The sequence below is a fragment of the Xenopus laevis genome, chromosome 2S (genome assembly GCF_017654675.1).
Source record: "Xenopus laevis strain J_2021 chromosome 2S, Xenopus_laevis_v10.1, whole genome shotgun sequence".
Lineage (NCBI taxonomy): Eukaryota > Metazoa > Chordata > Amphibia > Anura > Pipidae > Xenopus > Xenopus laevis.
The window spans coordinates 145,097,371-145,114,634 of NC_054374.1; the positions used below are offsets into that span (position 1 = coordinate 145,097,371).

The 17,264-nt window shown below is 36.5% G+C and overlaps 1 protein-coding gene across 2 annotated transcripts in view; it reads right to left on the bottom strand.

Moving 5' to 3' along the window:
- Positions 1-757: 757 nt before the first annotated feature.
- Positions 758-17,264, bottom strand: part of pds5b.S (PDS5 cohesin associated factor B S homeolog) — a 68,721-nt gene continuing 52,214 nt past the window's right edge. Inside the window, exons 25-34 of one of the 2 annotated variants that reach the window (XM_041583215.1) lie at positions 15,049-15,163; positions 14,226-14,358; positions 12,958-13,077; positions 11,532-11,594; positions 8,698-8,843; positions 7,932-8,040; positions 6,579-7,027; positions 6,401-6,499; positions 4,463-4,607; positions 758-1,581 (exon numbers count right to left, since the gene is read on the bottom strand). In XM_041583215.1, the coding sequence (XP_041439149.1) occupies positions 1,552-1,581; positions 4,463-4,607; positions 6,401-6,499; positions 6,579-7,027; positions 7,932-8,040; positions 8,698-8,843; positions 11,532-11,594; positions 12,958-13,077; positions 14,226-14,358; positions 15,049-15,163 (1,409 nt within the window). In that variant the 3' untranslated portion in view covers positions 758-1,551. 2 annotated transcript variants of the gene reach the window in all.

A 17,264-nucleotide genomic window follows, 5' to 3' on the forward strand; every position in this document is an offset into this window, starting at 1 on the left:
TGACATGGGGCTAGACATATTGTCAATTTCCCAGCTGCCCCAAGTCATGTGACTTGTGCTCTGATAAACTTCAATCACTCTTTACTGCTGTACTGCAAGTTGGAGTGATATCACCCCCTCCCTTCCCCCCCCAGCAGCCAAACAAAAGAACAATAGGAACGTTACCAGATAGCAGCTCCCTAACGCAAGATAACAGCTGCCTGGTAGATCTAAGAACAACACTCAATAGTAAAAACCCATGTCCCACTGAGACACATTCAGTTACATTGAGAAGGAAAAACAGCAGCCTGCCAGAAAGCATTTCTCTCCTAAAGTGCAGGCACAAGTCACATGTCCAGGGGCAGCTGGGAAATTGACAAAATGTCTAGCCCCATGTCAGATTTCAAAATTGAATATAAAAAAAAATCTGTTTGCTCTTTTGAGAAATGGATTTCAGTGCAGAATTCTGCTGGAGCAGCACTATTAACGGATTCATTTTGAAAAAAAAAAAAAAAAAAAAAAACATGTTTTCCCATGACAGTATCCCTTTAAAAAAAAAAGGACATACATCTTTAATTTTAGCAAAGCACTGCAAAGGGTACATTGCATATATGCTTTCAACTAGTGATATAAATTCTCATACTCATGAGCAGGTTGAGCTTTTCAACATGGAGGAAAGCGTCAGTGCATCAGACACAATGTGACCCTGGGGCTAATTAACATTGACTGAGCCAGGGGTTATTGTATTTGTATAAAAAACTAAATGCATCAAGAGATATTGGGCAGGGACAACAATACAGAATTTTATTGATACTGTTGGTTACCAAAAACTAAAAGATCATCCGTTCGGTAGCGTCTTTCATACATTATTTAATAGCCGCCAACACATTAAAAAAAAAAATTAAAATATTTTAAAACCTCTTCTTATAATATGCAGTGCCATAATACAGTCAGCCTGGCAGCAATACTGAGTTGGAGAATGACAACATTTGGATTCACGCACATTAATTCTGCTGTGTACTGAGTTATCCCATGGAGAATCTGTTCTCAAAGTCAGGGGAGCGCCAAGGTGAAAAGAGTTGCCCGAAGACAAAAAGAGACACAGGTAATAAAAAAACAAAAACATTTAGCTTTGCAGTAAAACAATGGCAACTTTTTTTTTCACAGTAAAATGCGAAGAGAGGAGAAGGGGGGGTTGAGGAACGGCAAATATTGCTTTAATTCCATGTTGAAATCTTTCATGTGTCCGTCGTATGGAAAAATCTGATGTCCGTTCAGTTAAAATCAGTTTAAAGCTGCAAAACAAAAGCTATACAAGCACTTTATGAAACATTAAAAAAAATTGGCTATTTACACGTTCATGTCTACATGTCAGCACACAATACAAATCACGAAAAAGTACACACAGCTAATGACAAACGATTGTGGCTGCAAATGAAGGGATATGGTGTTTAATGTTTAAGCGCGTTGTCATTCGTCGGCGTCTCCTATGCACGAGCAGCTTCACGCCGTCTCCTATAGCAGTGGCCCTTCTAGTTCACTTCACTTTCACATTCTCTGCTTTGTCCATCTTCATCGCTTTTTTGCAGTTCTGCGCCTTCCCTGGAGAAAAGGAGAGCAAAACATTAGCAGAACCATAGAAGCACAGACAGATTTACAACATACTGTATCTGCACCAACAATGCAATGTTCTTTTCTTGTTTAATGAAGGTATTGAATGATGAGTTAACAGTGGACCTGTCAACCACCTGTATAATAAAAGTCCTTTTCAAATTAAACATGAAATCCAAATTCTTTTATTTAATTAAGCATTCATAGCTGTTGTAAACTCATTTAAAAATCTCAGCTGTCAATCAAATACTGCCGGCCCCTCCTCTATGCCTTAGGCAATTACTTTCACTTTCCATTCAGCACTTCCTAAATGTCACTGCTCTCCCCACATTCCCCCGTTCTCTTCACCATTTAATTGTGCAGCCAGGGCATGGGGATGGACATTGGGTCCCCAATTCTGGTTCAGAAAGAAGATTTTGAGATGATACAAGGCTTGCCTTAAAGGAACAGTTCAGTGTGAAAATAAAAACTGTGTAAATAGATAGGCTGTGCAAAATAAAAAATGTTTCTAATATAGTTGGTTAGCCAAAAATGTAATATATAAAGGCTGGAGTGAACAGATGTCTAATAAAACAGCCAGAATCCAACTTCCTGCTTTTCAGCTCTAAAACTCTGAGCTAGTCAGCAACTTGAAGGGGGGCCACATGGGACATTTCTGTTCAGTGAGTTTGTAATTGATCCTCAGCATTCAGCTCAGATTCAAAAGCAACAGATATGACCCATGTGGCCCCCCCTCAAGTCTCTGATTGGTTACTGCCTGGTAACCAGGGCAACCAGTCAGTGTAAACCAAGAGAGCTGAAAAGTAGTGTTCAGACTGACATGTTATACATCAAATCACTCCAGCCTTTATACATTACATTTTTGGCTAACTATATTAGAAACATTTTTTATTCTGCACAGCCTATTTATTTAACCAGTTTTTATTTTTACACTGAACAATTCCTTTAAGTGTCCACAAAATGGCTCCTGCCTGCTTGTTATAATTATGAGTTTCCAGACAGAAGGAAACAAGATTCAAATAATTTATATAGTTTAATTAAAGTTTATTTTGCTTGACTAACATTATAAAATAGGATTTGGAATAATTTTCTGGGGTGACGGGTCCCCTTTAACCGTATAAGTAAGTGGCTATATTGGTCATTTTGGCACTACACGAAGGCTACAAATTACATTTTGTCTGAACGATATAATCCATATTGGTACAGTATTGGTACCCCGTTTTACATTTTTCAGAGGACCAGGAAAAAATTATGCAAAATCCGGGAAAATGTTAAATCAGGAAAATGTGTTAAAGAAACTTTTTCTTCAAGTACTGAAAGGGGTGATTCACCTTTAAGGTAACTTTTATTATGTTATAGAACGGCCAATTCTAAGCAACTTTTCAATTGATGTTCATTATTTATTTTTTATAGTTATTTGTCTTCTTCTTCTGATTTTTTGCAGCTTACAAATGCCAGTCACTGTCCCCTTTAAAAAAAAAAATTAATACTCTGTAAGGCTACAAATGTATTGTTATTGTTACTTTTTATTACTGATCCTTCTATTCAGACTCTCTCCTATTCATATTCCAGTCTCTTATTCAAATCAATGTATGGTTGCTAGGGGAATTTGGACCCGAGTTACCAGATTGCTTAAAATGCAAATTGAAGAGCTGCTGAATAAAAAGCTAAATAACAATAACCTTCAAAAATGAAAAACAATTGCAAATTATCTCAGAATATCACTCTCTACATCATACTAAAAGTCATCTCAAAGGTGAACGACCCCTTGAAAGGATATAAGCACAGGAGTCTTTACTTTGAGATACAATATTTACTGTGTTAATAACAAGGGTTAAACATTGCAGTGTTAATGTTACACTATGGGGGATAGGTGCAAGACTCTCTGTCAGTCACACACACAACCTAAAGCAATAAGTGATTGGTGCAGGACTGTATAAGGGGCAGACTCATTGCAATTGACCATTTACAGGCAGAACCGTGGCAAAATATACACCTGATTAGTATTTTAAACCTCTTTATTTCACAAATACCATTCATAGAGGGGAAAAAAAAGCCGTTTTTGGGAACATCAGGACAAAATTTTGCCATGTATAATACCTACTAAAAACAATTTAACATAAACCCAATGGGTTTGTTTGGCCGCTAATATAGGTTCATGCAGCTTAGTTGCCATCAAGTACAAAGTACAGTTTTATTATTACAAGGTATAAGATAATCATGTTTAAATATTAGTATTATCTGCTTAAAATAAACTTATGGGAGACGGCCTTCCCTGTCATTCGGAGGTTTCTGGATACCGGACTTCCCTATAAGAGATGCCACGGCTGTTCTGGGAAGTTGCTCAAAGACAGAAGTGCAGTACTCACAAAGAATATACCCAGTATAAAATGTACATTATATATTATAAACAAATTGGCACACCAAGTTAATATGACTTAAAGGAACAGTAACATCAAAAATGTAAGTGTGTTTAAGTAATACAAATATAAGGCAGTGTTGCCCTGCACGGTTAAAACTGCTGTGTTTGCTTCAGAAACACTACTATAGTTTATATAAGCTGCTGTGTAGCAATGGGGGCAGCCATTCAAAGGAGAAAAGGCTCAGGTTACACAGCAGATAAGCTCTGTAGAACATAATGGTGTTATCTGTTGTCCACTATTTAACCTGTGATATATAACCTTTTTGCAATTTCCCCCATTGCTACACAGCAGCTTGTTTATATGAACTATAGTAGTGTTTCTGAAGCAAATACATCAGTTTTACCAGTGCAGGTCAACACTACATTATATTTTCATTACTTTAAAACACTTTTTTTTTTTTTGATATTACTGTTCCTTTAAGTGTCTATGAAAAAACAGGGAATACTTACAGTACTAGGAGCCACTACTTCTTCGTCTGCAGTTTCCTCTTCATTCGAAATGTTTTCACTAAGAGCCGGACTATTCTGGGATATTTCCATTTCTTCTTCAGATTCTGGTTCTTTACTTACTACCTTTCTTGGCCGACCAACATGGCTTGAAAAAAGAAATATTTAAAATGAGTGAAGTTGCAATTTATCCTACATTCTACAGTAAACAAAGTGCTGTATGTGTTTTTTTTCATACAGCAAGGAAATGGAGGAGAAATACAGTGAAATGATGGCAAGTTAAGCTGTCCATACACATATATAGGTCTGTGACTTTGCCAAAGGCAGATCTTTCCCAAAATTAGCCAATTATAGGATGGATCTAATCAGGTGTTGTCTGGCCATAGGGGCAATGGTAGATTGAAATAATGGACGAGTGCAAACCCTAATGGGCATTTCTATTTTTTTTTTTTAACTCTATTTTTGCGTTTTCAAGGAACAAAAAAAAAAAAAAAAAAAATAAAATATATATATATATATCTCTATATCTCTATATCGTGAATAAAGTACCCCCTCTTGTAAAATATAAGGATATTATAAGATACCGAGGAGTTTCATGACCATATAAAAACACGAGGCCGAAGGCCAAGTGTTTTTATACAGGTCATGGAACTCCGAGGTAACTTCTAATATCCTCATATTTTTCAACTGGGGGTACTTTATTTATTATAATACACAAATTTAAGTGAGTCATGTGACAGAAATGACATCAGAACTCACTGTTTATAACTGATGACATCAGAACTCACCGTTTATAAGGATATAATTTACAGGATATTCATGGCTTTTGTGTATTATATATATATATATATATATATATATATATATATATATATATATATATATATATATATATATATATATATATATATATATATATATATATATATATATATATATATATATATATATATATATATATATATATATATATACACACAGGGAGCGCACACCATAAGCCAGGGAAATAACCTGGGTGCTAATCCGTAGAAAATAATATAACAAAGCAATGTGATAGCACTCCAAGGATTTATGACATAGACATCAGTCAAGCGAAAAGGTTTATTGTATCCGACGTTTCAGTTCCAGTGTGGAACTTTCATCAGGGAAGACCTGTCTGATGTCTATGTCATAAATCCTTGGAGTGCTATCACATTGCTTTGTTATATATATATATATATATATATATATATATATATATATATATATATATATATATAAATAAAAGAAGAAGAAAAGGCATGAAAAAAAATAATAAAACCAAGCATATTTAACATTCAAAATAAAAAAATAAATAAAAACAAATGTACATCTAGAGGCCCCATTTATCAAGGGTTGAATTTTGAATTCATGTTTTTAAAAACTCCCATTAACCTGAAATTTAATCGAAATTTATTTAAAAAAAAAAAAAAAAAATCGAACTCCAGTTTTAAAAACTCTCCGAAAAAAACTTGAATGACAGGAAGGCTGCAAACAACTCAAAATTCGTCCCAGGACGTCTCCCATTGACTAAAACAGCATTTCGGCAGGTTTTAGGTGGCGAATAGTCTAATTTGAGTTCTTAAAGGGCTAGTGTATGATAATTCTCAGAAATCAAATTCCAATTTTTTTTAAAAAAAAAAACTCGAAATGAATCTGAACAATTCCCTAGTCATTAAAAAAAACTAGAAAATTCAAATTAGAATTTTAAATTCGACCCTTGATAAATCTGCCCCCTAGTGTCTAACTTTTTGTTATGGCATTCGGTTACATCAAGTCCATACAATATTATAAACTCAGTTATAGAATTAGTCACTTGCAAGTGCAAACAAGGGAGAAAGTATAAAATAAAAAAGACTAATTTTTAAAGGAATATAGAACACAAGAATTAAAATCAGATAAAACATAACTGGAAAAATGTACCTTTTCTTCTGCTGCACTGTGGGAGTTTTGGGGGGCCTTCCTCTTCTCTTTTGTGGTGTAGGCCGACTGGTGTCAAGAGCAGAATCTGTTGAATCGGACCTAATAAAGCAGATTCAATTTAGCGCAACAACAACAGGTTTGGTTTCTAGAGAGTCAGAAATAAAAGCACAGCACTTACTTTTGTGGGGTCTTCTTTGATGATCCCCTGCCTTTCCGCTTTTGATCAATGTTTTCAGAGTCTTGCTCTTCACTTATTTCTAGATGATCCTCTTCATCTGTTGGAGGACTTTCTATCGGTACAACATTTTTCCTTCCCCTTTTTGGAGTTGTGACTGGAGGCTCCTCTTTTGAAATGGCCATTTTGGCTGACTTAGGTGGTCTACCTCTTCTTCCCTTTTTGGGTGGGCTATTTTGTTCATCTTCATTTTCCAACAAGTCTTCTTTTAGCCTTTTTTCCTGCCACGCTTGTTCCTCTGATTCAGAAGCTGCTGCAGCTCGCTTTCTTCCACGCTGACTAGTCCTTGATTTTGGTTCCTGGGCAGGTTTCGATAATTCATCCATGCTGAAACTGTCATCTGGGTCTATAAGAGGTTGCTTTCTTCCTCGCCTTGGCTTTTCTACCTCAGACTATTATATATTTAAAAAAAATAAAAATAAAATTATATATAAATATATAAATATATATATATATATATATATATATATATATATAAATAATATATATATATAAAAATATATATATAAAAATATATATATATAAAAAATAAAAAAATATATATATATATATATATATATATATATATATATATATATATATATATAAATATATATAAATATATATATATATATAAATAAAAATACACACACACACAGGAATATATTTTTCCAAAATTGAAGTCTAAAATTTTAATGTTCCTGTCCCCGGTGTTTCAGTCTGACATAAGAGGGTGAAAAAATAAACTTTTATAGTAAAAATATTAAAAAAAACAGTCACATAAGTTTTGGTGAACTTTCTGAAACCAACTGAACTGGAAAAGGTATTGGGATGTGAACAACCCATTTAATTGCCAACTTCATGAAAGGAAATCTCTTGTATAAAATGTAAATGCTTTGGTTAGTATACAGCTATAAAAAGTACATACATTTTTTTTCTTGGTAAATACAAATACTGCTGTAGAAATTGATGCTACTTTGTCAAACGTTAACATCCCATACATTTTAAGGGTCAGTCCACTCAAGCAGATTAAGGAAGATTAGTTGCCCCCAGCGACAAATTGCCTCTTCTTCGGTCGACAATCTCCCCGAACTGCCTTCCCCCTGCCCTCCGCCGGCTAAAATGAAAATCACCCGCGGCAATGCACATGTGGCGCTTCTTTTCTGAAGTCGCCTCACGAGGAAACTTCGGAGAACGAAGTGATGCGTGCACATTGCCGCAGTCGATTTTCATTTTAGCCAGCGGAGGGCAGGGCGACTAATCTCCCCGAATCTGCTCGTGTGACTGATCCTAAGAAAAAATAAAGCTCTGACGTACCTTCAAGAGATCCGAATCATCCCTTTTATCACTTTTTTTCCCAGAAAGAGGAGAAGATATCATTGTGTAATCCTCATATTCAATTTGATCCAATTCTGTACTGTCAAGTCTAGCACAAGCATAACATAAATCAGTCAATAACTAGTACTCATGGAAGCATTCTGCCAGTTAAACATAATGTTTTGGCTGATTTAAAGAAGCCTTAAAGGGGAACTATACCGAAAATGAAAATTTAATATTAGCTTCAGCACACTGAAATTAGAAGTTTTCTAAATACAATCAATTAAAAATTCTGTACCGTTTCTGAAATAATCAAGTTTATATTCACTATTCCCTCTCTCTCTGCATCGGTTTCTCTTCATTCAAATTGACAGTTTGATCCAATGTATCTTATAGGGGGGCTCCTTTTGCCTAGAAGATGTATTCAAGCTCACTATTAAAATCAGCAGACATCAAGTCTCTCTACATGAAGGATTTGTGCAAAAGGCAGTTATTTTGTTAGATTTTGTTTGTACTGGAATCAGCTATTTGATTGAGCTCTAATTCATCTGTAAGGAAAGGAAGCCCCCCTATAAGATATATTGGAGAGAGGCAACACAACACTTAACCCCTTCCCATAGCGAAATTTAGGAAACAAACTACTTGAATTTGTAGAGCCATATAAGCATTTCTCAGCAGTGGTCTGACTGCCAATAGCACATCTTTCAATGGTTTCCTTTCTATTTCAGTGTTATGGCAAATTAAAATACAACATATCTGATCATACCTTCCCTTTATCCTCCCAGGAGAGCTGGGGTTTGAACCGCTGCTAGCATTGCTTACAGTCTCCATCCTAGATGACTTGGACTGCATTTGCTTTCCTGCGCTCGACAAGGGCTTATTGACTGCGCCAAGAACATTTGTAGATTTTGGCTGAAAGAAAAAAGGTCAATATAAAATTTTCAATTGCAAGAGCTTGAAATTTTGATTGTGGATATGTCCTGCCTCATTGGCAACTGCATTGGATGAAACAAACTCATGGTCTTTAGAATGTAAGCTCTTGTGAGCAAGGCCCTCTGATCCCATTTGTATTCTGTTCCTTCTTGATTGCTAAATTAATTGTAAAAACCCTGTTTGTTATAAATGAATGTAACTTGCTGGCGCTATATACTTCAACAATGATAGTACAGGTATGGGACCAGTTATCCGGAAACCCGTTATCCAGAAAGCTCCAAATTATGGAATGCCCGTCTCCCATAGACTCCATTTTATCCAAATAATCCAAATGTTTAAAAAGGATTTCTTTTTTTCTCTGTAATAACAGAACAGTAGCTTGTACTTGATCCAAACTAAGATATAATTTATCCTTATTGGAAGCAAAACCAGCCTATTGGGTTTATTTAATGTTTACATGATTTTCTAGCAGATCCAAATTACGGAAAGATCAGTTATTTGGAAAACCCCAGGTCCCGAGCATTCTGTATAATAGGTCAAACACCTGTAGTGCTTCTTTTGGTGCAGCTTCTGCCTAAACTTCCATTCCACCAGCTTCCACATAAGAAAGGGATAACCCTTTGCGTGTCTAAATTCAGAAATTGCTACTCTATTAATAAATGAATGCAAACATGGAAGAAGAAAAAAATAAAGAGCATATTAAAATTCTTGTTTTTCAGCAAATCAAACCCATTTTATACCTTGGTTTCTTGAGACAAAGGAGGAATTTACCGAAAGCAAATACAGCCGCTTGGACTGCACAAACAATAATGCTTTTAGAGGATAAAATATTTTTCAAAGCGTAAAATAAACGAGGGTCTAAAGTGCAAAATGTTTCATTTGCTTATCAGATCCTGAGTAAATGGAAGCCATTTTGCTCTAAAACAAACTCACTCCTTAGTCAGGAGTCTAAACATGGCAGACGTAACTGGAAAAAAGCAAACCAATAAGACACGACCTGCACAAATACAGACAAAATCTGCATATGCAACATCAACTTAGATTGAATTAAAAGAAATTGTATGAGCAATGTCTAATGTTTCCAATACTCGTAATATCTGGAAACAAGTCCTAATTTATATGCTGAATTGCAGTAGTAAAAAGGAGAAATGGAGATCAACTAAAGAAGTGGCTAGAAATGTTGTACATTATGTTTTGTGTTTCTGTACCAGCCCAAGGCAATCACAGCCCTTTAGCAGTAAAGATCTGTGTCTCTAAAGATGCCCCAGTAGCTCCCCATCTTTTCTGCTGATTCACTGCACATGCTCTGTGCTGCTGTCACTTACTGAGCTTAGGGACCCACTCACAATATACAGTACACATAGAATAGAAATGTCACAATATAAGTCTGATTAGTAATTAATACAGATAATTACTACATGACAACACAGAACCCAGCGAAATTAGCATCAGAATTTAATAATCAGCCTTGTATCTTGATAATTTGTGACGACCCCTAAGATTAGCTTCTCAACAGCTGCTCAGAGCCCACTGAGCATGTGAGTGTCACAGACACTTTCCAAGATGGTGACCCCCTGTGACAAGTTTGAAGTCCTGGATCATTGCTGCTATTGACAAGCTGAAACTTTAGGCTGGTGCAATAAGTTCAGTTAAAAGTATGGCATTTTTAGCCACATTCATTTTTTGGGGTTAGTTCTCTTTTAACAATGGTCAACAGGAAGTTATATTCACTTTTCTGAAAATAGCTGAAGAGAACTCTGAATTAAAGTAGACCTAAAAGAGCAGCTTTAACTACACTCTGGGGTATTCAGTATAGGAGGGAAACTAAACAGACATACTTGAAATCATTATGATCTGCTAGTGCCCTGTAAAGGAGTTAAACTGGTGTAAAGGTGATACCTTTGTTGGCTAACTAGGAATATAATCACATAAAAGCCTTCAGATCAGTTCCATTGCTTATTGAAGCGGATTCCAAGCTGAAAGCTTGGTGTAACTATTGTATTAATTAGCCAACAAAGGTGTTATGTAATAATCAAAAAGCTGAGGACTGCTACTCCATGATAGAATATAAAGAGCTCTGGATAGCTTAGAAACGGAACAGGGTTGTGACTGGGTCGGCGGGATACAAGAAAAGAACATTGTGGGCCCCATCAATCAATACCCGCTCCTGCCTGAATCCCTGGGCGCTGAACCCTTTCCACAGGAAGGAAATGTTTACTGCTGGTAATGTCCAGGCCATTACAAGTCTATGGAGAGGGTATCCATTTTGCTAGACATCAAGCTGTAAAAAACAGGCAGCAAAATGCTGCTGTTGCAAAGTGGGTCAGTTCCCTTAGCCTTGCCTAAGCTGCAACTGCCTCCCTGCATGCTGGGTCCAAGCCATTTATAACCATCAAAAAGTCTCCTTTTGAGTACAGAACATAAGTGTAAGGTGCAGTGTGAAATCAACGGGTTACTGGATAGCCAAGCAGGACTGTAAATGGAATGTTCTAGCTCAAAACCTGTAATAAAAAAGGTATTAAACACAGTTTTGCTTGAAAACCCGAGGCTATAGTATAGTATGGCCCTGCTGGTTGCCCTTGTACCTGTATATGTGTACAGCCACTAACCTTTATAAATAGTTTTGTTTGAGGCAAATAGACAATAAAAATCATTATAATAGCTTACCTTTCCTGGGGTAAAAAAGGACTTTAATTCAGCGGGAAGATAATGTTTTGTGTTGCTAAAATTCTAGAAGAGGAAAAATGTAACCAAAAGTTTATGGTCAGTTCTCAATAACATAACAACCAATAAAGCGATATTCTGTCAAAGCAAAATGATTAATGTTATTATATCATTTCATTTTTACATAACCTTTAATATTTTTAGTGCTTAGGCTCAATGCATTCAGTCACATTGCCTCTGCCTAGACTCCTCCCACTCTCCTACCCCGGTATCACGTGTGGGACAGTGGCTCTGATCCTGAGATCATAAATTAAATACTTGCCATAAAGCAAGAGAGAATTTCTGGGGGGTTACATGCCAATTTGCAGCATGTATTTTAATAAGTGCCCTTTGCCCACAGAGCTTCTAATCACTTGAAATCACCCATGTGCCATTGCCCTACAAGACTGAAAATAACCTGTGGCAGAGCAGTCTATGGCAGGAGAATACAGATAGGAAACATTTTCTGTGAATAGAGAGAAAGTTAAGATGGCCAGACACTAAGGGGCAGATTTATCAAGGGTCGAATAGTAGATTCAAATTTTCGGGTTTCAAAATTCACACATTCGAATTTTAATCCCCCTATTCGAATGTAAATTTGAATGTGAGATGTATCCCCCCTCGACCATGGAAACAGTCCTAATTCTAATGTTCGCCACCTAAAACCTGCCGAGTTCAATGGCAGCGGTCCGTTGAACCATTTGAAGATGATAATAGCCTTCCTGACCTTCAAGTTGTTTTTTTTTGGGGAGTAAAACTCGATTTGTACAAATCCAATATGATTCGAATTTTCGTTCTGAAACCATTCGATCGAATAATAGACATACGATTTATATCTTAAATAACCCCCAGTCGAATTGTATAGTATATTCAAATTTAAAAAAGAATTCGACCATTGATAAGTGGGCCTCTAAGATCCTTTTGGCGAGGTCACCAAATGAGTGGATCTTTCCCAGATATGCCCACCTAATGTGGAAAGAATAACTAACAAACACACACACATCATTTCTTTCCTTCTATTGTGTACACATGGGCTTCTGTATCAGACTTCCTGCCTTCAGCTTAAACCTCCAGGGCTAGGGCTTGAGCATGCTCAGTTTGCTCCTCTCTCCCCCTCCCCTCATTGCTATAATCTGAACCCAGAGCTATAAGTGAGCAGGGAGAGCCAATATGGCAGCTGTATCCTAAACAAACAGAGTTTCTAGAGCGGTTTACTCAGGTATGGTAAAGCATTCTGCAGAATAAATTTAGTGTTATAGCTTGCACTATTGTGGCTAATCTATTGGCAATAAACTGCTTCAGTAGCTTTCCTTACCCTTTAAATATAAGCCAATATACATATAAATATAAACCAAGATTGACAAGATTCCTTGTAGGTAAGAGAATGTACCTTATCTGGCTGAGTAAAGAAACGCGCTGGTAACACAGGATCCTTCGGGGACTCTAAGCTGTATGTTGTGCTCTTTGAAATAATTATATTCATTGCCACATCACACACTGTGTACATTTTCTACAAAACAATACATAAACTTTTATCAGTCCGGCAGTTCAATGTACATTTAATACTCTGTGTCATAAAGAACGTGCAGTTTGTTGTAAAGCTGGGGCAGATCTACAATTCAAAATCATACCACTCCATAAGTGCTACAGAATAAATGGTGGGGTGGAATGCTGGAGTGGTTGGGATTGCTACACAGCTTTATCTTTAATTGTGCCAGCTCTTGATATTAGGCATGCAGCCACCTACAATAAACTGAATGAAAACATGGAAAAATAATATTACAGAATTTGTTCCAATATTAAATATGCATGCAATGATGTTTCTTGAGTTTGTTCAGAGACTGGAATATGAATAGGAGAGGGTCTGACTAGAAAGATGAGTAATAAAAAGTTGCAATAACAATACAATTTGTAGCCTTACAGCGCATTTCAAAGCTGGAAAAAAGGCAAATAATTCAAAAAGGATAAATAAATGAAGACCAATTGAAGAACTGGCCATTCTATAACATACTATAAGTTTATTTAAAGGAGAACTAAAGAAGTAGGCTAGAAAAGTTATACAATATGTTTTGGACTTCTGTACCAGCCCAAGGCAACCACAGCCCTTTAGCAGTAAAGATCTGTGTCTCCAAAGATGCCCCAGTAGCTCCCCATCTTCTTTTCTGCTGATTCACTGCACATGCTCTGTGTTGCTGTCACTTATTGAGAATATAACTGTCGCAATATATGGCTGATTAGTAATTAATACAGATAATTACTACATGGCAGCACACAAAACAAGTGCAACTAGTAACAGCATTTAATAATCAGACCTGCAGCATCAGCTTATATTACAGGCCAACCTTATTTTCTGCTTGATAATTAGTGACGACCCCTAAGTTTAGCTTCTCAACAGCTGCTCAGAGCCCACTGAGCATGTGAGTGTCACAGACACTTTCCAAGATGGTGACCCCCTGTGACAAGTTTGAGGTCCTGGATCATTGCTGCTATTGACAAGCTGAAACTTTAGGCTGGTGCAATAAGATCAGTAAATTCATTCATTTTTAGAGTTTAGTTCTCCTTAAGAGAAGCAAAACATCACACCATACATTATATATAAATATACTGAAAGGAGGGGGGGGAATGGAGGAAAAAGAAAAACTGTAGAATAAATCTTACTTCATTCATCTTCTGGTCGTCGGGATTTTGTGCATCTTTTGTTTGCTTAATATATTCCACCATTTTCCTAATAAAAGCATGGCTGTTATTTTCATTCTTTGACATGAGAATCTCCAGGACGAACCACAGGCACCTATTAAAATATCACGTGTTGAGAAAAGAAGAGAATTCCTATATATGTATCAATGCTTGGGGTGATGAAAGAACACATAGGCATATAAGGGGATCTATCAAAAACTTGTTTGCAAATATTTTTTTCACCACATCAACATATAATAATTAATAAATGTATGGCATTTATTATACAGAAAAAACCAATAAAATAATGTCAATGTGTTTTCCCCGTTTTTAATTTAGATGAGGCATTGCTTTGACTGTTTATCTGTTGATCAGCTGGCATCTGCCGCCTTGTTTCAATAGTCAGAAACAGCAGTGCAAGGGACAGATACTATTTTATATTTATATATTTGCAATATTATTTAAAAGAAACGGTTTTGCAGAATTATATTTTCTTTTCTTATTTTGTTTTTAGGTTTATAATGGTTTTAAAATGTATTCCACATTAGGTATACAAGTCCCATTTGGACAAAAAAATGTCCCAAGCATACTGGATAATAGATCCCATATCTGTATGTAAAATTACATTTTATTATATTTAAAGATAATTCTGAATTTTGCTTAAAATACAACAAACTATAAATTGATTGATGAAAAGGCATCTGAGTGAGGCCCAGAGCGGTAAAAAAAAAAAAAAATCTCATGTAGGCACAATGTGATCATTAAAGGAAATACAAAGAATTACACGGGAATGACAAACTCTTACTCTTTTATGTCCTTTAGCTGCTCTATATCTTGTACTTTCACATAATCTGGGTCATGTGTAAGCAGATGTACCGTGTATGGAACCACATATTCAGGCAGAAGAGAGAACAATTTTTCTAAAGATGCCGATGGGAAAAAAAACCAAAAACATTTTAAATGAATAGTTCACGTGTGCTGTTCTGTACTTTACAAATGAGTTAAAGAGATACCGACAGCAGAAAATAACCTTTTTATATACCTTTCTTTCTTACCCCCATGTTCCACTATAAGGGGGCTGCCATATTTATGCAGGAGTCTGTTAGCATTAGAAACTCTAAAGGGTCAGGGCACAAGCTCAGATTCGGGGAGATTAGTCGCCGGACGACAAATCTCCTCTTCTTCTGGGCGACTAATCTCCCCGAACTGGCTCTCGCCGGCTAGAATCTAAATCGCAAGCGGGATGGCACTCAGAGCACTTCGTTTTCTGAAGTCGCCCAAAGTTTCCTCGTGAGGCAACTTGGAAAACAAAGCAATCAAGAGTGCCATCCCACCGGCGATTTAGATTCTAGCAGGCGAGAGGCAGATCTGGGAGATAAGTCGCGACTAATCTCCCCAAATCTGAGCGTGTGCCCAGACCCTAAGAGACAGTCAGGTTGGCAAAACAGTCAGGTTAAAGGGATACTGTCATGGGAAAAACATTTTTTTTTCAAAACGAATCAGTTAATAGTGCTGCTCCAGCAGAATTCTGCACTGAAATCCATTTCTCAAAAGAGCAAACAGATTTTTTTATATTCAATTTTGAAATCTGACATGGGGCTAGACATTTTGTCAATTTCCCAGCTGCCCCTGGTCATGTGACTTGTGCCTGCACTTCAGGAGAGAAATACTTTCTGGCAGGCTGCTGTTTCTCCTTCTCAATGTAACTGAAGGAGTCTCAGTGGGACATGGGTTTTTACTATTGAGTGCTGTTCTTAGATCTACCAGGCAGCTGTTATCTTGTGTTAGGGAGCTGCTATCTCGTTACCTTCCCACTGTTCTTTTGTTTGGCTGCTGGGGGAAAAAAGGGAGGGGTGATATCACTCCAACTTGCAGTACAGCAGTAAAGAGTGATTGAAGTTTATCAGAGCACAAGTCACATGACTTGGGGCAGCTGGGAAATTGTCAAAATGTCTAGCCCCATGTCAGATTTCAAAATTGAATATAAAAAAATCTGTTTGCTCTTTTGAGAAATGGATTTCAGTGCAGAATTCTGCTGGAGCAGCACTATTAACTGATTCATTTTGAAAAAAAATTTTTTTCCCATGACAGTATCCCTTTAAGGAACTTCAAGTAAAAATTACTTACAAAAGCAGTACTATCCGTGAAAAACGATCAACATAACCTATAGGTAACCGTTAACGCAGATTAATATTTTGGTTGGGGCTTCTTCAAAAACCAATGCATTTTGCATTCGAATTGATTAATTAGCCACGTAGCTTCAGATTCTATGACAACCAAACCAAATTGTCTGTTTGATCATTTCCAATGTGCCCACCTAACCATAGCTTCTTAAAGGAACAGTAACATCGAAAAAAGTTTTTAAAGTAATAAATATAATGCTGTGTTGCCATGCACTGGTAAAAGCTGTGTGTTTGCTTCCGAAACACTTCTATAGTTCATATAAATAAGCAGCTGTGTAGCTATGGGGGCAGCCATTCAAAGGAGAAAAGGCTCAGGTTACACAGCAGATAAGCTCTGTAGAACATAATGGTGTTATCTGTTATCCACTATTTAACCTGTGCCATAGAGACTTTTTTTCAATTTCCACCATTGCTACACAGCAACTTGTTTATATGAACTATAGTAGTGTTTCTGAAGCAAGCAGATCAGTTTTACAAAAGCAGGGCAACACTACATGATATTTTAATTACTTTAAAACTGTCATTTTTTGGTGTTACTGTTCCTTTAACGGCAGTCCAGAGCACATACAAGCACCACCCCCCTAAATCAACCAATCGAGGACTTTTATCTGAATTGCCCACACCTGCCCATGAAAAAGCCTTTGAGTCAATTTTCCAATTACTTTTGAGCCCATGAAATGAAGTGATTGTGTTAAAAAAGACTTTAGTTCCTAACATTTTAATGCAATCTTTTTGTTCAACCCACTAAATTAAAGCTGAAAGTCCTCAGTTCAATTGCATCCGAGCTGTTTTATTTAAAATTCAGTGTGGTAATGTACAGAACCAAAATTAGAAAAAA